The sequence below is a fragment of the Quercus robur genome, chromosome 7 (assembly GCF_932294415.1).
Source record: "Quercus robur chromosome 7, dhQueRobu3.1, whole genome shotgun sequence".
Classification (NCBI taxonomy): Eukaryota; Viridiplantae; Streptophyta; class Magnoliopsida; order Fagales; family Fagaceae; genus Quercus; species Quercus robur.
In genome coordinates this window covers 9,042,589-9,064,021 of record NC_065540.1, presented here as the reverse complement: position 1 = coordinate 9,064,021, position 21,433 = coordinate 9,042,589, and the positions used below count along the sequence as shown (strand labels likewise).

At 35.5% G+C, this 21,433-nt stretch overlaps 2 protein-coding genes across 45 annotated transcripts in view; both read left to right on the top strand.

The window, feature by feature from the left end:
* LOC126692078 (BTB/POZ domain-containing protein FBL11) overlaps window positions 1–21,433 on the top strand; it is a 29,169-nt gene extending 7,736 nt beyond the window's left edge. For 5 of the 44 annotated variants that reach the window (XM_050387503.1, XM_050387500.1, XM_050387506.1 and 2 more), the window contains 10 exons: window positions 306–861; window positions 1,768–2,049; window positions 3,564–3,709; window positions 4,467–4,805; window positions 5,391–5,634; window positions 5,936–5,991; window positions 6,427–6,507; window positions 7,270–7,314; window positions 7,429–7,497; window positions 20,991–21,433. In XM_050387503.1, the coding sequence (XP_050243460.1) occupies window positions 306–861; window positions 1,768–2,049; window positions 3,564–3,709; window positions 4,467–4,805; window positions 5,391–5,634; window positions 5,936–5,991; window positions 6,427–6,507; window positions 7,270–7,314; window positions 7,429–7,497; window positions 20,991–21,173 (2,001 nt within the window). In that variant the 3' untranslated portion in view covers window positions 21,174–21,433. The other 39 variants (XM_050387501.1, XM_050387509.1, XM_050387502.1 and 36 more) reach the window with 38 other exon arrangements.
* LOC126692082 (pentatricopeptide repeat-containing protein At5g03800-like) lies at window positions 11,490–14,403 on the top strand. Its single transcript, XM_050387544.1, has one exon. The coding sequence runs from the start codon at window positions 11,505–11,507 to the stop codon at window positions 14,268–14,270; it is 2,766 nt and encodes a 921-aa protein (XP_050243501.1). The 5' UTR covers window positions 11,490–11,504; the 3' UTR covers window positions 14,271–14,403.

Sequence of the window (21,433 nt, the reverse complement as noted above, 5' to 3'; positions counted from 1 at the left end):
TAGATAGCCAATCTTGCCTACCGTTGGCTCCAATTGTTAAACTTGTCTCTGTCATGTAGTTCATTATTGTATCACTTAATTTTTCCTCGCAGAAACTGAACCTTTCAGGTTCTTTCTGTTATTTATCTTTCCAATATCTGTAGTTTTATGTCACTAAGTTGATGTGCAGCCAATTCCACCTGCCTTAATTACGGTTGAGATGCACAATTTTCATTTCACCTGCACATTCTTCATTATTGTACCTATCAAAATTTTTTTTTTTTTCCTTCATTATTGTATGACTTAAATCTTTCCTCTTTTTGCAGAAGGTGAACCTTTCAGGTTGTCCACAGATAACCTTAGCGATTTTTCTCTTGTCTCTGCTTCCTTCTTCATATAGCATAGACCCCACCTTAAGAAAGAGTGTTAAAAATTTTACAATGAACTTTGGGCGTCTTGAGAGAGAACAATGTCCAATTTCACAGGGTTTGCCGATGCTATCATTTGAATCGGTACAGGAGGTAGATATTTCCAAGTGTCCAAGGCTGCATCTTGAAGCGGCTATTACATGCTTCAGCAAGTCATTTCCTTCTATAAGAACATTAAAAGCAGCTTATCTTTTGAACTTCAAGACAACAACTTTGCATCAATTGGTGCAGAAATGCCCTCTGCTCTGTGAAGTTGACTTAACTATTGATATTAGTCCTCTTATACCAGCACAAGTTTCAGTTGCATCCTCAAGTGCAGCTATTGCTCCGCTACTATCAAACAAGTCTGTCAGTGTTAGACAACATCCTGAGGATGATTTATCAATAAAGAAGTCTGGACTATTATTGTCAAATATTACAAAACTCACGCTGGAGGGCCGAACTGATCTCTGTGGTGAGATTATGTCATTTTGCAAAATTCCACCAAAGAAATTTTTTCATATCTGGTTTGTGTGATTAGAAGTTGCACACCGATTCATTAAAAATCTTTATGGGTTATAATGGGGTAGAGTTCATCATTTTATGAAATCTTGTTTTGTGATTTCTCTTATGGAACAAGGGATCAATGGGATAGACTAGACCACAATATGTGCACAATGCAATTGATATGAGCACAAATTTTGTCATAGCAATTTTTTTTATTTTTTTATTTAAACCTGTAAACATCAACTAGAGAATGAATTGTACAATCTTGATCTTGGATGTGTTTGGAGGGAAGTTCTAGCTAGTGTATGCAAGCACGTATTGCACCTTAGTGATTATATATATATATATATATATATATATGCTCGTCCCTCAAATTTAATGAGTTGCAATGTCGTCCTCGAAATATTTAAAAGGTATCAATTTTATCCTTATATCTATCTTTCATAAAACTTATTCTAGGTCATGTACACTTGTTAGCTTTTTAACATGCCCATCTGCACTTTGGTTGTCATGTATGCCCCCTCTTTAACAATAGATGGATGGAAGGATGAAATTGATACCATTTAATTTTTTCAGTGACTAATTGCAACTTTTTGAATTGGAGGGATGGAAATTGAACTTTGACCAAATTAATGGGACGAAAAGAATATTTTTGCCTTATTTTAATTTTTTTTTTATGAGTTTTGCTCCAAAGGGGGGGGGGGGGTGTTGAAATAATGATCTCCACTTCATGAAATGTGGTCCCTAGCTAATAGTGATACCCCTTTGGGTTGGAGTTTTTTTAATTTTTATTTTTAATTATAATTTTTTTGAGAAGAGGGGGGTGGGGGGAATACACTACCCTACTGACCATTTCTTTCAATGTTTATGCCAGACTTGGATCTCCAGTATATTTCAAAATTTTGTCCTTCCTTGCATGATCTGAACCTGAAAGGGTGTATATCGGTGACAGATGTTGGCATTTCAAATCTTATATGCAATTGTATGAAACTACATTCAATTGTAGTATGCGATACTTCTTTTGGGGAAAATTCAGTTCTAGCTCTTTGCTCTGGTATTTCTTCTAATTATGGTAACTCTTCGGCTGATGATTTGGGATGGAATTGTAATTCTTTGATATCTAATCTCCAAAAGCTGCATATTGGTGGCTGCAAGAGTGAGTGTTATTTCCTACATGTTATTCTCTCAGTTAAAAGTTCAGTCAGGATGGAACTATAATTGTTTTTATTTTCCTTTTTATTGGCTTTTTTATTTATTTAATATGTCTTTCTAAGGTGGTGGATCCTGAGTGGACAGGAAGTTTACCAAGGAAAACTCATGAAAAAAGATAACGATTTAGGAAACAAAGGAGAGAGAGAGAGAGAGGAGAAAATTGCATCAATTCTAAAAATTTAAATTATCTATAAAACTCAAAAAAGAACCAAAAGCTCTGAATGAAATCAATGAATAATTCACTGAAACTCAGGAATGCAGTGTCTTGAGAATGTGCTTGCTCCTTGCCCCAAACATCCTTTTAATCCTCTCAACCAAATTCTCCAAATTAAATAGGGTTCTTTTCAAACTATAATATTCCTTCCCCTACCGAAATTCCTGTGATTCACAAATTCTTTCTGTAGAGAAAAATTAAGAGGAGGCCATAGCCTGTGCTCATCAAATACTCCATGGGAACAGCTGTTCACCAACATAATACCTGATGAATTTAACTCAAACGAGTTAAGGACCATGGCCATAATCTGGCTATGTTTTCATTGAAGTAAATCCTTTACTGTCTAATTACTTAATTGTGGGAGGGAAAGGAATAAAATTGCAAAAAGAGCTTTAAATTTTTATGGTATGGCTTCTTTTCATATATTTATTTATTTATTAACATTGGTGAAATTATGGAGTTCCATTCCAGGATTGATTGATAATGTAGTAAGGTATTAATGTAATTTTCTGCCTTTAAATAAAAGCCTGAGTAGAAGTAACAATTAAGAGTGAGGGAAATCTGGTGCACTTGCTTGATGAAAGCCTGTACTTCAATTAACTCAACAAAGCTTTCTGTTAACAGCTCTGGGCTAGCTAATTTCTCCCTTTCTTGCCTTTTGCTTTCTTTGGGCTTCCAGCTTTTGTTATTTCATGAATTTTGATGTCTTTTTTTGCCACCTTGACCCTCAATCTATGTGGTCTTTTCAAAATCTTGAGGTGCCATTACTTGAAAGAACTCACATCAGGAAAAATGCGATTGATTATGATTCAACAGAAGAAATGACCTTAGAAACTATAAAATGTTCAGATGGCATGTGTAATAACTATATCTTTGAAGATAATGAGAGATTTTTAGATCTTTTAAAACATCTTCTTTTCGGTACTTTATTTCAGTGGGCTCGTATTTGGGGTCTTACACAATGTATTTCAATTTCTGCTCTCTACAATTTGTTAGCTGTTAGCTTTAGCTCTTGAGCTTTATGTATTTTTTTCATGTCCATAGTGTTCATCATGATGAACACGATATTCTTTTTTTCGATAAAAGTTCTATTATCTATATAAAAAAAAAAAAAATCCAAATCCAATCAATTGGGATTAGGGTTTTCATGTTCAGTTATTGTCATAGTTGGTTTAGAGAAAGTAGTTTAGGAGTTATGATGCTTAAAGATGTACTTGAGACATATGTATAATATTTTTTTGTAGGTGTTGACGAAACATCTCTTTTAGAGCTTCTGTCTCAAACAAAAATGCTGAAGAGTCTTTGCTTGAGGGATACTCAGCTTGTTGACCAAGCTCTGCATTGTTTCTCAGGTTCTTCATTGGAGATGCTTGATATTTCTAATACCATGGTTAGTCATGATTTATGGAACCTGGTTTTTTCCCCATTTTCCCCTGGAGAGTATATGAATGTATTATATATTTTTGACTCTGCATTGTATATGTATTGTATTGTATGACCATAAAATTTATGAATATTAGCTAGTCTGAATCTGAAAATAGAATTAGTAGATACAGCATGTCAAATACATCTGACCTAGGCATCCATAATCCCAAACTACGGAAAAATTGACCTACCAGATTATTCTAATTATTTTATTTTGGACTAGGAAACAAAATGGTTTAATTGTCAACCTAATTGTTCCCTACTGTAAAATACATCTTGTATTCGTGCGAAGAAGAATCATGTCTAATGGTTTGTTGGGTCAGCTGGTCCTATAGAGCTACTATCTATCAGCCCCTCCAATCCAATCCATTAAATAGAGCATGCTGTCCTTGTGAAAGATGCATATCAAAAAAGAAGTGTGTTTGTTTTCTTGGCTTTAAGTTTGATTCTTCTTGAGGCACTAATGTGTTCTCTTTGTATTTCCGGTCTATGTAGACAATCAAGGTAAGGCTTTAGATGCGACAAACCCCTAAAAATTTCTAATGAATTTGAGTGAAGGAAGAGAGATATTAAGCTTCAGCATCTGAAACCGCTGACCAAATAGAAAGATCATGTGTTTTTAAGTCTCCTTGTTCTTGCTGCTGCAACCATGGTGATGATGTACTAATTATTAAACATACTGTTTTTTTTAACCCAGGGTTATTGTGCTTGTAAAATTTCAGGTTTCTGCAGCTGCATTAGCTCACCTAGTCCATGGAAATCCTGGTTTAAAGTGCTTGAATGCGAGGGGCTGCAGTAATATATTTCAACATGAAAGTAACACCTCAGGGGGAGAAAATTATTACTTGTATAAAGATTTGTATCTTGAGTTAGGCAATTGCAAATTGGAAGAAATTTCTTTAGGATGGGGATTTTCTTATCTCTCTCTGGAAGCTCTCCAACCTGCGATTATGTCACTAAGGTCAATAACTGTGGGTTTAGGTGGATCATTAAGTGAAGATGCACTGAAACGACTACCTGCCGCTTGTCCTATGCTAGAGTCAGTAATTCTTCATTTTCAGGTATTAATTTTCTTTGAAATTCGAGATTCTTCTTTATAACAAAAATGGGGATTCTTCTACGTGATACTTGTTATTGAATAAGGGGATTGACACATGCAGTAGGTTCTGTTCACTACAAGGGCATGCTTCCCTGTCTGGGATAACTACTTCACAGTAATTATGCTCACTGTGTGTTCTGATTCTCTGGAGAAAAATTGATCAGACAATATTTCTGATATGATTGAAAGGCCAGTATGATCAATATTTCTTTTGTTCTTTTTCCTTTTCTTTCTCTGTAATCTTTCTCTGCCTTATGTTTTTCTGCGTAAGGTAGTGTTCTTGAATATACATCCTTATTACTTATCAAAAAAAAAAAAAAAGGCCATTTCTTGCACTTTTTTTATTTTTCCAGAAAGAGACAAACTTACTTTCTCTTGCGTAATAGATTGTCTCATAACCTCTCATATGACTGAAATCAGTATAACTTATTAAGTAGCTTATTTACAATCTTTTTTTTTTTTTTTTTTTTTTTTTTTTTTTTTGCGAATTGAAATACACTTATTTATTCTGGCTGTGACTTTATTTCGTGGTCTGGGATCTTTACAGGTCATCTCGGATACTGTCATAATGAACATCTTGGCATATTTGAGAAATTTGCGAGTGTTGGCATTGTGCTATTGCCTTGGTGATATATCTATGTTAAGCTTCAGCCTCTCTATGCAAAATCTGAGGAAGTTGAGGCTTGAAAGAGTAACCCCTTGGATGACCAATAATGATTTAGTTATTCTGACTCAGAATTGTGCAAACTTGGTTGAGCTTTCCTTGCTGGGATGTAAGCTTCTCAATTCAGGTCAGGAGTCATTGTTTGTAAAGTATAATTTGCATTATTCTGCATAAATTTCATGTTCTTGAATCCTCTTATTGTTGTTTCATGATTTGAGTTCAAATATCAACAAGAAGCAAATGAGAGAGTATGAGACCCATCATTAATTGGTTCTTTTTATTGCTGCATGGTAGACATATCTCTTTTTCTCTATATTGTATCCATGCTTAGCGTATCTTTATAGCAGATTTGGAATAATGGTCATATTCATTTCTAGTTGTTGGATGGTAATTGATATGTCTACCTTATCTTTTGGCCTTTATCACAGATTCTCAAAAGATTATCTCACATGGATGCCCAGGCTTGATTTCTATCCATCTAGAGGTTTTTCATTCTCTCTTTTCTTTTAATTGTATACTGAAATCCTATTTTTTTATTATGCTAAAATTTGATACAGATCCTTCCTACTAAAATGTTCTTAAGTGCTTCTGATGTAGATGAGTGGTGGTTAAAGCACCTGCTGTCTTCTTCATCTTCTTGCTCTTCTTGAGTTGCCGGACAAAAAAAACATGAAAAATAAAAATAAGGGAAAACAAAAAAGAAACGTTGGTCTATATAGCCTTAGAAAACCTTGAATAAAGCTCTAACATTCGTTGTCAGATGCTTTTAGCTAAAATGCTTACTCTGTTTCGATAACAATTGATCTAAGCCACCCCATCCACCTCTTTTCTTTTTTCTCATATGTATGATTTTGTCGTTGCATTATTATTTTCTGCTCTTTTAGTGCTCATGTATGTTTCCAAATGTGATGACATTTAGGAATGTGGAGAAGTCACAGCTAACGGGGTTTCTTCTCTACTCGATTGTGCAGCTATTGAAGATCTGTTGCTGCGTCATAATGTGAGCCTTCTTTTACCGCTCTCTTCTTGCATCTTGGATACAGGTCTAGTTAATGTTCAGATGAATGGATCTAATTAATGTACTGTTACATTGGAACATGGTACACAAATATAGCCATTGTTGATTGCTTGTTTTGGAGCTCCTCATCTATTGTTTATAGCTTTAGTTATATTATCCTTTTGTATCTATGGTTTAGTTTGAATTGTAAAGAGCCCTGTTTAATATGGTGAAGATTGTGCAATGTGGTTGCTATAGGCTTTGTGATTGCATTGGCAGACCAGGAAATGAGCTAAATTTGTTAACTTTGTTCAGTTTATGCATTATAAGAATTAAATTATTATAGCATTATAATTATGAATTGTCTGCCGTTGTGTGGGTCTTCTATAAGGACCAGATCATTGCTTTTGAAGTTTGAAAATAGCTAGTCATCATCCTACTAGATTTTCATCATAATTCTTTCAGGTGAATAGATACAGTTATGACTAGATAATGTACAGAATTGAGGCTGTAATTTGCCAAATCATAGATTCATTGGGGTACAATTTGTATACATATTTTGTACCGTGACAATATTTTATGTTGAAGTTGGAACTTTATGATGTCAACTGTTGTCGATGTATATTTTTTTTCACCTCAAGTAGGATAAAGATAAATTTACTCTGTTTGGATAATTTGGATTCTAATTCCTGTTTATGAACCTTTGAGATTTATAACTGACTGACTGCTTATTTGCCGGGCTCGAATCTAATCAACATTATTCAGGGTCCTGGGATACAGAAAACCTTCATTTTTGATGCTGCTTCAAAGGTACTCTCATACTCTCATTACAGTGTCACTGTTCTCTACTGTTGTTTCTTTCTTGTCAGAGAAATCAAGTTTAACAACTAATGTCATATTTTCTTCCTTTAATCATGATTACAGTTACCAATGCTTCGGAAGATATCTCTAGATGTGTGTGATGCAAGTGAAGGTGACTTTGACATTCCAGATGTAAGTTACAAAATGACTACCCTCTAGTGTGTACATTAATTAATCAATCTAAGTAAAGAACTTCAGATATTGTGCATATTTAGTTTTTTTTTTTTTACCCACAGCCAAGGATACTTTTTCAAATGTATATATAATTAGCAACATTAATCCTACCCTCTGGTTACCTTCCTTCCCTTTGGAGGTTCAGAACATCGTCAAGAAATAGAGCAGAAGGAATGAGACTCCCTCTCTCTCTCTCTCTCTCTCTCTTCTTGGCAAATTTAAACCTTGTATTGAACGCAAACCCACTCCATCATTCTACCATGTTATCCAATCCACGTGACCATAGGCTTACCTTTTGCCCAGTTGAATCAAGTGGACCATCTATCAAAACCTCAAAGCAAAGCAAGACCAAGACCATTTAGAGCAACAAAATTAGTGAGACTACATTTTAGGATAATTCTAATACTTACATACTCCTTTTTTTCCTCTTAGCATTTATAGTCTTTAATTTGTGGTGATTAAGCTCTATTCTGTCATCCTGTTTTATCTGCCGCAGTTTGCTGAAAGGTGCTTCTTGAGTATTGTGAAGATAGCAAGATGCAAGTCCCAGAGATGTAATTTTACGCTTTCAGCTCATAGAACGCCTGTGCACGAGGAGACACTAGTGCTGGTTTGGAACAGCAAGAATCTCTCGAGAACAGTGGTGAAGGAAAGACTCTAACTATTGACACTGATATGGAGCCTCCATTAAATAATTTGGTAAGGTCATACGACTTCTCTTCAAGGCATAGAAAATGGGTATCACCAATGATCCACTTTTTGACACTGTTCTACAATTGTACATTGTTACAAGAAGTTTGTTTCAGATGTTATATGTTAGGATTTTTTGTATACTGTATACTTGATGTTCTTCATACTTAAGCTGATTGCAGTTGTCCTTTGCATGAGCCATGAGGTGATGGTCCAAGAAAGCAATATGAATTTTTTAGTTTGTTCATTGTAGATTCCCTAACATTTTGCTTGTAGATATATTTTTTACATGCGCCAATCTTTAACAATTTCGTGGGACTAAGTTTCCAAGCTGATGTAGAATGCAACATTTCTCAGACGTGCATTTGGAGAAGGTGATATGTTATTGAAATGTTATTTAAAAAGAAATGAAGACATAACTCAGTCTTATATTAGATTGGGCATTATTAAAACTAGATGCAAATTCACTCGATACTTGGGAAAATGTAATATAATTATTTTATAAGAATATAATGTAAAATTTGTATTTAAAAGTATGTTCTATTTTTCAGTTTTAAATGGAACATATAAGATATTTTGCATACAAAGAAAATCAATAGGGATATATATATGAATTTTAAGGTAATCTTGTGAATATTTATCACTTTATTGTTTTTTTAGGGCTCATATCTCTAATTTCCAATTTCTATTTTATTTGTATTTTTAACTAAAAAGTTTGGCCCAAATAAAATAAAATTTCATACTTTTCATTCAAAAAAATAAACTGAAAATTTAACATACAAAAAGAATCAATTTAATGTCACTTAGTCCAAAATGGACCAAAGTAGACCAAATAGGCCAAAGTGCACCAAATTGGATCTAAGTGGACAGAAATGGACCATAATGGATAGAATGAGATGGAACGGTCCGTAGTGGAACGAATAGACCCAAGTGGAACTAATGGAGCCAAGTGGATTGAAATTGACCAAATCGACCATAATGAACAGAATGGACTGAAGTAGACAAAATAAAACCAAGACAAAATAAAACCAAGTGGATCGGAATTGAACGTAATAGACTGAAGTGGTCCGAAATGGACCGATGTGGACCTAATAGACCAAAGTGGACTGAATAGAGCCAAGTGGATTGAAATTGACCAAATGGACCGATGTTGACCGTAATGGACCATAATGGACAGAATTGGATGGAATGGACTGAAGTAGACCGAATAGAGCCAAGTGGATTGAAATTGAACGTAATAGACCGAAGTGGTCCGAAATGGACCTAATAGACCAAAATGGACAGAATGGAGCCAAGTGGATCGAAATTGACCAAATGGACCGAAGTTGACCGTAATGGACTGTAATGCACAGAATTGGATGGAATGGATCAAAGTTGACCAAATAGAGCCAAGTGGATCGAAATTGAACGTAATAGACCAAAGTGGTCCAAAAAAGACCGAATTAGATCGAAACACTAGGCTAATATATCTTAATAGAAGCATAGCAAACAATAAATACTATAGATTAAATGGACGGAATTTCAAACACTTATTGTTTAAAAGCAAACTAATAAATTTGCAGGAGCCTTCAACCAGGGCAGGTAGCTATTCTCATTCTTTTTACATTTGGAAAGGTAAACAAACTCACAATAAGAGCTCCAGAAGCAGCCACCAAAGCAAGAGGAATAGCAACTGAAGTGATCATATCGTATGGTCCCTTACAATACGTATGCTTGTGATCACTCTACTTCTAAATGAGCTCCTCCCTGGCTGGATAAACATTCTTTACTTGCCATCCTCCATTTCAACTTTTAAGTTTTAACACGTGAGGTGCATTGTTGAAGTTAAGGTTAGGAAAATTGTCTTATGGACTAGTTGCTCCATGAACCTCCTCTTACAACATGTGGAATATACATATAACTAGGTTTCAAGCAATACTACATACACAAAATTTCACAATATTTTTCACAACAGTTGAGTTGACAAACTTTTACAGGTTCTATTCTAGGCCTATCACTAACATCACTTTTCTACCCACCATTAACAATTTGTCACATCTACATATGTGAATTTTTTTTTGTATATATAGTTTTTTTGGTAGGTTTCACATACTATGAGAGAGGATGGCTTCATCATGAACTATTCAATGAGATGCCTCCTCCAACAAACGGGCTTGGTAATGCATTTTCAAGTCCCAACTAACATGGTGACTATGTCAGTTACGGTTGGATTGAGCTTCGGCAAATTGCACTGTGCAAAAAAGAACACAAGTTCTACAACTCAATGCAATTTAGCACCACGCAAACAATTCCAAACTATTTTTCTCTTTTAGTTTAATTTAATTTACTCTTTCAGTTCTACAACTAAACATTTTATTAAAAGAAAAATAAAATCACCAAATTGTGGAAGATGATTTTGAACCAAGGACCCAAAATATTTTGGGCATGGACTAACAAACATATAAAAATATGTAATTCATTACCCAAAATTTGAGCTGAGCTTATAAAGTATGATTAGTAACAATTCAAGACAACAAAAAAATTCATCTTTCATCTGTCAAGAGCCATAAATTTTATGTATAAAATGAACTACAACAGGCCAAACATATTATCCTACTAGAATAATACATTGCTGCATAGTGCATGGTCAATCCAAATTTAGGAAAATAACATGCACTTAAGAAAAATTAGGACAAGAGAAAAAATTTTCATGAGGATTTTTAGAATAGCTCATGACCAGGAAATATAATTACTAATTTATGTCAAAGAAAAAATAAAACTCCTAAAATTGCTCAAGAGGTAACAACAACAATAAAAACAAGAAGCAAGGCAATAACAAAAATCAAAGCAAAGAGGAAAAAAGAAGAAGAAGATTACTACACTCCCCACTGCAATTTTTTTACACTATTACATGAAAAGCCCGTCCAACCACCATTCAGTGGTTTCAAATCCAAACAAAAGCTATAAATCGTAATACATATTTACACCAAGGACACTCAAAGGCTCACCATCAAACAGAAATTGAATCACAGCAATACCCAAAGCACTAAATGAGCTGTTATGGTTTTCAGTTGAGTTGCGAAAGTAATGCAAATTATTAAAAAAAAATGTAACCGAAGTGAATACAAATTAAATCCAAAAAGATCCAATTTCATTAAAGAAATTATAAATAACAAACTGAATGGGTGAGGTGTCAAAATAATTAGCCATTGGATTAAATGGAAGGCTGGGATTTGTGCTATTGCACGGGATGTTAAATCCATAAATATGGTTGGCGCCTTGTGTATTCGCAATTCATGGCCACCGTTATTCAATCCACTCCCTCTCTCACTGCCACAACCACCAGCACCACCGCAACCGCCACTTCTTTTTACTCTTTCCCACACTCTCTTCTCTCTTCCTCTCCGCCCCATAGCCCAATTTTCCTCTTTCCCAAAACTCCACCACCACCACCACCATTCTCTTCACTCTCCAACTTCAAGCTTCGCAAAACTCACCACCACCGACCCCGATTCTCCACTTCCCCAACCCAACCACTTTCTTCAACACCAACCCTTTTGCCCTCTGAGTCTTCCCATGGCTCTTCTTCATCACCAAACGACGCACAAAACTCTCTCGTTGATACCTTATTTGATTTGCTTCGCCTCTCAGCTCGCTACAGCGATGCCCAGCTCGTGAACGCTGTCCACGCATGCACTCTCAAGCTCCAAGAGCACACCCATCTCGGCAATGCTCTCATTTCCGCATATCTCAAGCTGGGTCTTCTCTCTGAAGCTTACAATGTTTTCCTCGGCCTTTCGTGCCCCAATGTGGTGTCTTATACGGCGTTGATATCTGGGTTTTCGAAGTCGAATCGAGAACACGAGGCGGTGGAGCTTTTCTTTCGAATGAGGGATTCAGGTATTGAGCCTAACGAGTATACCTTTGTTGCAATTTTGACTGCCTGCATTCGGATTTTGGATTTACAACTGGGTTTACAAGTTCATGCTATGATAATTAAACCTGGGGTTTTGGAAGATTCTGTTTTTGTTTCGAATGCGCTTATGGGGTTGTATGGTAAATGTGGGTGTTTCTTATTTGTGCTCAAATTGTTCGATGAAATGCTGCACAGAGACATTGCGTCGTGGAATACTGTTATATCGTGTATGGTAAGTGAGTATATGTATGATAAGGCATTTGAATTGTTTCGTGATATGCAGAGAAATGATGGGCTTAGAGTTGACCATTTTACAGTTTCTACCCTTTTGACTGCCTGTACTGGCAGTGCTTCTATAATGAAAGGCCAAGAAGTGCATGCCCATGCAATAAAGGTAGGACTGGAGGCAAATCTGAGTGTCAACAATGCGCTTATTGGGTTCTACACAAACTGTGGTGGGGGTGTGAAAGATGTGACAGCTTTGTTTGAGAGGATGCCCATAAGAGATATGATCACTTGGACGGAAGTGATTACAGCATATATGGACTTTGGTTTGGTGAAGTTGGCTGTGGAGGTATTTGATAAGATGCCAGAAAGGAATTCTTTTTCTTATAATGCTCTTTTGACAGGATTATGTCGAAATGGCCAAGGGTCAAGGACACTGGAATTATTTATAAAAATGGTGGAGGAAGGTGTAGACTTGACAGAATTCACTTTGACAAGTGTTCTTAGTGCTTGTGGATTGCTCATGGATCGCAAAATTAGTGAGCAGATTCATGGGTTCATTCTCAAGATTGGTTTTGGATCAAATGCTTGTATTGAAGCAGCGCTGCTTGATATGTGTACAAAGTGTGGAAAGATGGCAGATGCTGAAAAGATATTCAGACGGTGGTCATTTGACCAGGATACCTCTGTGATTTGGACATCAATGATATGTGGTTATGCTCGAAATGGGCAGCCAGATGAGGCAATTTCTCTATTCAACATTAGTCAATCCGAAGGAACAATGGTTGTGGATGAAGTTGCATCAACTTCAGTACTTGGTCTCTGTGGAAATATAGGATTCCATAACATGGGAAAGCAAATACATTGCCACGCTCTCAAATCTGGTTTTTTATCTGATTTAATGGTTGGAAATGCCTTGCTTACCATGTACTCTAAGTGTTGGAACATGGATGATGCAATTAAGATATTCAATAATATGCCTACACACAACACAGTTTCATGGAATGGTTTGCTTGCTGGCCATCTTTTCCACAGACAGGGTGATGAGGCCTTGGCCCTCTGGTCAAAAATGAAGAAGATAGGCACAAAACCAGACAATGTTACCTTTGTTTTGACCATTTCAGCTTACAGGCACACTAGCTCCAATTTAGTTGATGATTGCCGTAGCCTGTTTTCATCATTGAAAAGCGTTTATGACATTGAGCCCTCTTCAGACCATTATGCATCCTTGGTTGGAGTTTTGGGTTACTGGGGTCTACTGGAAGAAGCAGAGGAGATGATCAGTACAATGCCTTTTGAGCCCCATGTCTCTGTTTGGCGAGCCTTGCTTGATAGTTGTAGAATCCATTTAAATACAACCGTTGGACAACGGGTTGCAAAGCGCATTCTTGCTCTCGAGCCGAAAGATCCATCCACCTACATACTTGTATCAAATCTGTATTCTGCATCTGGGAGATGGCATTGCTCTGAAATGGTTAGGGAGAATATGAGAGATATGGGCTTCCGGAAACACCCAGGTCGAAGTTGGATCATTTTTCAGAACAAGATACATTTTTTCTACGCAAGAGATAAATCCCATCCCCAGACAAAAGACATCTATAGTGGATTAGAAATTCTGATCTTAGAATGTCTAAAAGCTGGGTATGTGCCAGACACAAGCTTTGTTCTTCATGATGTAGAGGAGCATCAAAAGAAGGATTTCTTGTTCAATCACAGTGCAAAACTAGCAGCAACTTATGGGCTTCTGATGAGCAGGCCAGGAAAACCTATTCGGATTGTGAAGAACATCCTTCTTTGTGGGGACTGCCACACATTCTTGAAGCATGTTTCTGTTGTTACCAAGAGAGAAATATTTCTAAGAGATTCTTCAGGGTTTCATTGCTTTTCCAATGGCCAGTGCTCATGCAAAGATTACTGGTGATCCCCCTCATCTTGTTTCTTACAACCTTTTAACTTCCATTCTTATTGTTGAGAAATACCAAGCCATTGTCAAAAAATTGTATATATATGTGTAATTTTCCATAGAAGAAATTCGGTAGAAATATTTGAGTAAATAGATCTTCAATTACTGACAATGGTCTTGTGTATAACTTCATGCTTGGGGGGGGGGGGGGGGGGGGGAATTGGAGTGATGTATTCTCTACCCGGCACATTTCCGTATCTGCCCAAAATGGACAGAAAAGAAGGAAACTATGAAACTTGAAAATATGATGATGATGGTGGTCTGGTTTGTAAATAATGTGGATAAAAGTACTAACATACACTTATCAAAATCATGTCTGCCTCACCTTAGAGCCAATTCAACCCTCACTTTCATCGATCGGGTATCTCCACTTCATGAAATGTGGTCCCTAGCTGATAGTGATACCCCTTTGGGCTGGAGTTTTTTTTTTTTTTTTTTTTTTTAATTTATTTATTTATTTTTAATTATAATTTTTTTGAGAAGAGGGGGGTTGGGGGGATACACTACCCTACTGACCATTTCTTTCAAAGTTTATGCTAGACTTGGATCTCCAGTATATTTCAAAATTTTGTGCTTCCTTGCATGATCTGAACCTGAAAGGGTGTATATCGGTGACAGATGTTGGCATTTCAAATCTTATATGCAATTGTATGAAACTAAATTCAATTGTAGTATGCGATACTTCTTTTGGGAAAAATTCAGTTCTAGCTCTTTGCTCTGGTATTTCTTCTAATTATGGTAACTCTTCGGCTGATGATTTGGGATGGAATCATAATTCTTTGATATCTAATCTCCAAAAGCTGCATATTGGTGGCTCCAAGAGTGAGTGTTATTTCCTACATGTTATTCTCTCTGTTAAAAATTCTGTCAGATTTGGAAATATAATTGTTTTTATTTTCCTTTTATTGGCTTTTTTTTTTAATATGTCTTTCTAAGGTGGTGGATCCTGAGTGGACAGGAAGTTTACCAAGGAAAACTCATGAAAAAAGATAAGGATTTAGGAAACAAAGGAGAGAGAGAGAGAGAGAGGAGAAAATTGCATCAATTCTAAAATTTTAAATTATCTATAAAACTCAAAAAAGAACCAAAAGCTCTGAATGAAATCAATGAATAATTCACTGAAACTCAGGAATGTAGTGTCTTGAGAATGTGCTTGCTCCTTGCCTCAAACATCCTTTTAATCCTCTCAACCAAATTCTCCACATTAAATAGGGTTCTTCAAACTATAATATTCCTTCCCCTACCAAAATTCCTGTGATTCACCAATTCTTTCTGTAGAGAACAATTAAGAGTAGGCCATAGGCTCTGCTCATCAAATACTCCATGGGAACAGCTGGTCACCCACATAATACCCGATGAATTTAACTCAAACGAGTTAAGGACCATGGCCATAATCTGGCTATATTTTCATTGAAGTAAACTTCCTTCATAGTCAAGATTTTTAATCCTTTACTGTCTAATTACATAATAGTGGGAGGGCAAGGAATAAAATTGCAAAAAGAGCTTTAAATTGTTATGGTATGGCCTCTTTTTATATATTTATTTATTTATTCATTAACATTGGTGAAGTTATGGAGTTCCATTCCAGGATTGATTGATAATGTAGTAAGGTACTGATGTAATTTTCTGCCTTTAAATAAAAGCCTGAATAGAACTATAGAAGTAACAATTAAGAGTGAGGGAAATCAGGCGCACTTGCTTGATGAAAGCCTGTACTTCAATTAACTCAAAAAAGCTTTCTCTTAACAGCTCTGGGTTAGTTAAATTCTCCCTTTCTTGCCTTTTGCTTTCTTTGGGCTTCCATATTTTGTAATTTCATGAATTTTGATGTCTTTTTTTGCCGCCTTGAGGTGCCTATTACTTGAAAGAACTCACATCAGGAAAAATGTGATTGATTATCATTCAACAGAAGAAATGACCTTAGAAACTATAAAATGTTCAGATGGCATGTGTAATAAATGTATCTTTGAAGATAATGAGAGATTTTTAGATCTTTTAAAACATCTTCTTTTCGGTACTTTATTTCAATGGGGTTGTACACAATGTATTTCAATTTCTGCTTTCTACAATTTGTTAGCTGTTAGCTTTAGCTCTTGAGCTTTTTGTATCTTTTTCATGTCCATAGTGTTCATCATCATGAACAATGTTCTTTTTTTCAATAAAAGTTCTATTCTCTATCAAAAAAAAAAAAAAACCAAATCCAATCAATTGGGATTAGGGTTTTCATGTTCAGTTATTTTCATAGTTGGTTTAGAGAAAGTAGTTTAGGAGTTATGATGCTTACAGATGTACTTGAGACATATTTATAATTTTTTTTGTAGGTGTTGACGAAACATCTCTTTTAGAGCTTCTGTCTCAATAAAAAATGCTGAAGAGTCTTTGCTTGAGGGATACTCAGCTTGTTGACCAAGCTCTGCATTGTTTCTCAGGTTCTTCATTGGAGATGCTTGATATTTCTAATACCATGGTTAGTCATGATTTATGGAACCTGGTTTTTTCCCCATTTTCCCCTGGAGAGTATATGAATGCATTATATATTTTTGACTCTGTATTGTATATGTATTGTATTGTATATTCATCCTCATGTAAACAATTACTCAGTCAATGACCATAAAATTTACGAATATTAGCTAGTTTGAATCTGAAAATAGAATTAGTAGATACAGCATGTCAAATACATCTGACCTAGGCATCCTTAATCTCAAACTACGGAAAAATTGACCTACCAGATTATTCTAATTATTTTATTTTGGACTAGGAAACAAAATGGTTTTAATTTTCAACCTAATTGTTCCCTACTGTAAAATACATCTTGTATTCGTGCGAAGAAGAATCATGTCTAATGGTTTGTTGGGTCAGCTGGTCCTATAGAGCTACTATCTATCAGCCCCTCCAATGCAATCCATTAAATAGAGCATGCTGTCTTTGTGAAAGATGCATATAAAAAAAGAAGTGAGTTTGTTTTCTTGGCTTTAAGTTTGATTCTTCTTTAGGCACTAATGTGTTCTCCTTGTATTTCCGGTCTATGCAGACAATCAAGGTAAGGCTTTAGATGCGACAAACCCCTAAAAATTTCTAATGAATTTGAGTGAAGGAAGAGAGATATTAAGCTTCAACATCTGACACCGCTGACCAAATAGAAAGATCATGTGTTTTTAAGTCTCCTTGTTCTTGCTGCTGCAACCATGGTGATGATGTACTAATTATTAAACATCCTGTTTTTTTAACCCAGGGTTATTGTGCTTGTAAAATTTCAGGTTTCTGCAGCTGCATTTGCTCACGTAGTCCATTGAAATCCGGGTTTAAAGTGCTTGAATGCGAGGGGCTGCAGAAATATATTTCGACAGGAAAGTAACACCTCAGGGGGAGAAAATTATTACTTGTATAAAGATTTGTATCTTCAGTTAGGGAATTGCAAATTGGAAGAAATTACTTTAGGATGGGGATTTTCTTATCTCTCTCTGGAAGCTCTCCAACCTGTGATTATGTCACTAAGTTCAATAACTGTGGGTTTAGGTGGATCATTAGGTGAAGATGCACTGAAACAACTACCTGCCGCTTGCCCTATGCTAGAGTCAGTAATTCTTCATTTTCAGGTATTAATTTTCTTTGAAATTCGAGATTCTTCTTTATAACAAAAATGGGGATTCTTCTACGTGATACTTGTTATTGAATAAGGGGATTGACACATGCAGTAGGTTCTGTTCACTACAAGGGCATGCTTCCCTGTCTGGGATAACTACTTCACAGTAATTATGCTCACTGTGTGTTCTGATTCTCTGGAGAAAAATTGATCAGACAATATTTCTGATATGGTTGAAACAGTGCGACACATGGAGATATTCTTTTGTTTAGGACGATTGAAAGGCCCTTTCTTGCACTTTTTTTCTTTTTTCAGAACAAGACAAACTTACTTTCTCTTGCGTAATAGATTGTCTCATAACCTCTCATATGACTGAGATCAGTATAACTTATCAAGTAGCATATTTACAATCTTCTTCTTTTTTTCCTTGCAAATTGAAATACACTTATTTATTCTGGCTGTGACTTTATTTCGTGATCTGGGTTCTTTACAGGTCATCTCGGATACTTTCATAATGAACATCTTGGCATATTTGAGAAATTTGGGAGTGTTGGCATTGTGCTATTGCCTTGGTGATATATCTATGTTAAGCTTCAGCCTCTCTATGCAAAATCTGAGGAAATTGAGGCTTGAAAGAGAAACCCCTTGGATGACCAATAATGATTTAGTTATTCTGACTCAGAATTGTGCAAACTTGGTTGAGCTTTCCTTGCTGGGATGTAAGCTTCTCAATTCAGGTCAGGAGTCATTGTTTGTAAAGTATAATTTGCATTATTCTGCATAAATTTCATGTTCTTGAATCCTCTTATTGTTGTTTCATGATTTGAGTTCAAATATCAACAAGAAGCAAATGAGAGAGTATGAGACCCATCATTAATTGGTTCTTTTTATTGCTGCATGGTAGACATATCTCTTTTTCTCTATATTTTATCCATGCTTATCATATCTTTATAGCAGATTTGAAATAATGGTCATATTCATTTCTAGTTGTTGGATGATAATTGATATGTTTTACTACCTTATCTTTTGGCCTTTATCACAGATTCTCAAAAGATTATCTCACATGGATGCCCAGGCTTGATTTCTATCCATCTAGAGGTTTTTCACTCTCTTTTCTTTTAAATGTATACTGAAATCCTTTTTTTTTTTTATTATGCTAAAATTTGATACAGATCCTTCCAACTAAAACGTTCTTAAGTTCTTCTGATGTAGATGAGTGGTGGTTAAAGCACCTGCTGTCTTCTTCATCTTCTTGCTCATCTTGAGTTGCCGGACAAAAAAAACATGAAAAATAAAAATAAGGGAAAACAAGAAAGAAATGTTGGTCAATATAGCCTTAGAAAACCTTGAATAAAGCTCTAACATTGGTTGTCAGATGCTTTAAGCTAAAATGCTTAGTCTGTTTTGATAACAATTGATCTAAAGCCACCCCATCCACCTCTTTTTTTTTTTTTTTTTTTCTCTCTCATACGTATGATTTTGTCGTTGCATTATTATTTTCTGCTCTTTTAGTGCTCATGTATGTTTCCAAATGTGATGACATAATGTGCTGCGTCATAATGTGAGCCTTCTTTTACTGCTTTTTTTCTTGCATCTTGGATACAGGTCTAGTTAATGTTCAGATGAATGGATCTAATTAATGTACTGTTGCACATGCTCCCATTGGAACATGGTTCACAAACATATTCATTGTTGATTGCTTGTTTTGGAACTTCCTCGTCTATTGTTTATAGCTTTAGTTATATTATCCTTTTGTGTCTATGGTTTAGTTTGAATTATAAAGAGCCCTGTTTAATATGGTGAAGATTGCGCAATGTGGTTGCTATAGGCTTTGTGATTGCATTGGCAGACCAGGAAATGAGCTAAATTTGCTAACTTTGTTCAGTTTATGCATTATAAGAATTAAATTATTATAGCATTATAATTATGAATTATCTGCAGTTGTGTGGGTCTTCTATAAGGACCAGATCATTGCTTTTGAAGTTTGAAAATAGCTAGTCATCAGCCTACTTAATTTTCATCATAATTCTTTCAGGTGAATAGATACAATTATGACTAGATAATGTACAGAATTGAGGATGTGATTAGCCAAATCATAGATTCATTGGGGTACAATTTGTATACATAATTTGTACCGTGACGATATTTTATGTTGAATTTGGAACTTTATGATGTCAACTGTTGTCGATGTATATTTTTTTTCACCTCAAGTAGGATAAAGATAAATTTACTCTGTTTGGATAATTTGGATTCTAATTCCTGTTTATGAACCTTTGAGATTTATAACTGACTGACTGCTTATTTGCCGGGATCGAATCTAATCAACGTTATTCAGGGTCCTGGGATACAGAAAACCTTCATTTTTGATGCTGCTTCAAAGGTACTCTCATACTCTCATTACAGTGTCACTGTTTTCTACTGTTGTTTCTTTCTTGTCAGAGAAATCAAGTTTAACAACTAATGTCATATTTTCTTCCTTTAATCATGATTACAGTTACCAATGCTTCGGAAGATATCTCTAGATGTGTGTGATGCAAGTGAAGGGTCTTTACATTCCAGATGTAAGTTACAAAATGACTACCCTCTAGTGTGTACATTTATAAATCAATCTAAGTAAAGAACTTCAGATATTGTGCATATTTAGTTTTTTTTTTTTTACCCACTGCCAAGGATACTTTTTCAAATGTATATATAATTAGCAGCATTAATCCTACCCTCTGGTTACCTTCCTTCCCTTTGAAGGTTCAGAACATTGTCAAGAAATAGAGCAGAAGGAATGAGACTCCCTCTCTCTCTCTCTCTCTTCTTGGCAAATTTAAACCTTGTATTGAACGCAAACTCACTCCATCATTCTACCATGTTATCCAATCCACGTGACCATAGGCTTACCTTTTGCCCAGTTGAATCAAGTGGACTCAGCTATCAAAACCTCAAAGCAAGGCAAGACCAAGACCATTTAGAGCAACAAAATTAGTGAGGCTACAGTTTAGGATAATTCTAATACATATCCTTCCTTCTTTCTTCCTCTGAGCATTTAAAGTCTTTAATTTGTGGTGATTAAGCTCTATTCTGTTATCCTGTTTTATCTGCCTCAGAATGCTGAAAGGTGCTTCTTGAGTACTGTGAAGATAGCAAGATGCAAGTCCCAGAGATGTAATTTTAACCTTTCCGCTCATAGAACGCCCGTGCACGAGGAGACACTAGGTGCTGGTGGAAAAACTCTAAAGATTGACACTGATATGGAGCCTCCATTAAATAATTTGGTAAGGTCACATTAATAATGGGTTTAAGTTTGTGACACATACAAGACGACTTCTATTCAAGGCATAGAAAATGGGTTATCACCAATGATTCACTTTGTGACACTATCTTGTGCTCTACAATTGTACATTGTTACAAGAAGTTTGTTTCAGATGTTATATGTTAGGAATTTTTGTATATTTTATACTTGATGTACTTGATACTAAAGCTGATTGCAGTTATCCTTTTCATGAGCCATGAGGTAATGGTCCAAGAAAACGATATGAATTTTTTAGTT

Bases quoted from the DNA above. Each gene is read 5' to 3' on its own strand.
- LOC126692082 (XM_050387544.1), top strand. From the start codon at position 11,505: ATGGCCACCGTTATTCAATCCACTCCCTCTCTCACTGCCACAACCACC.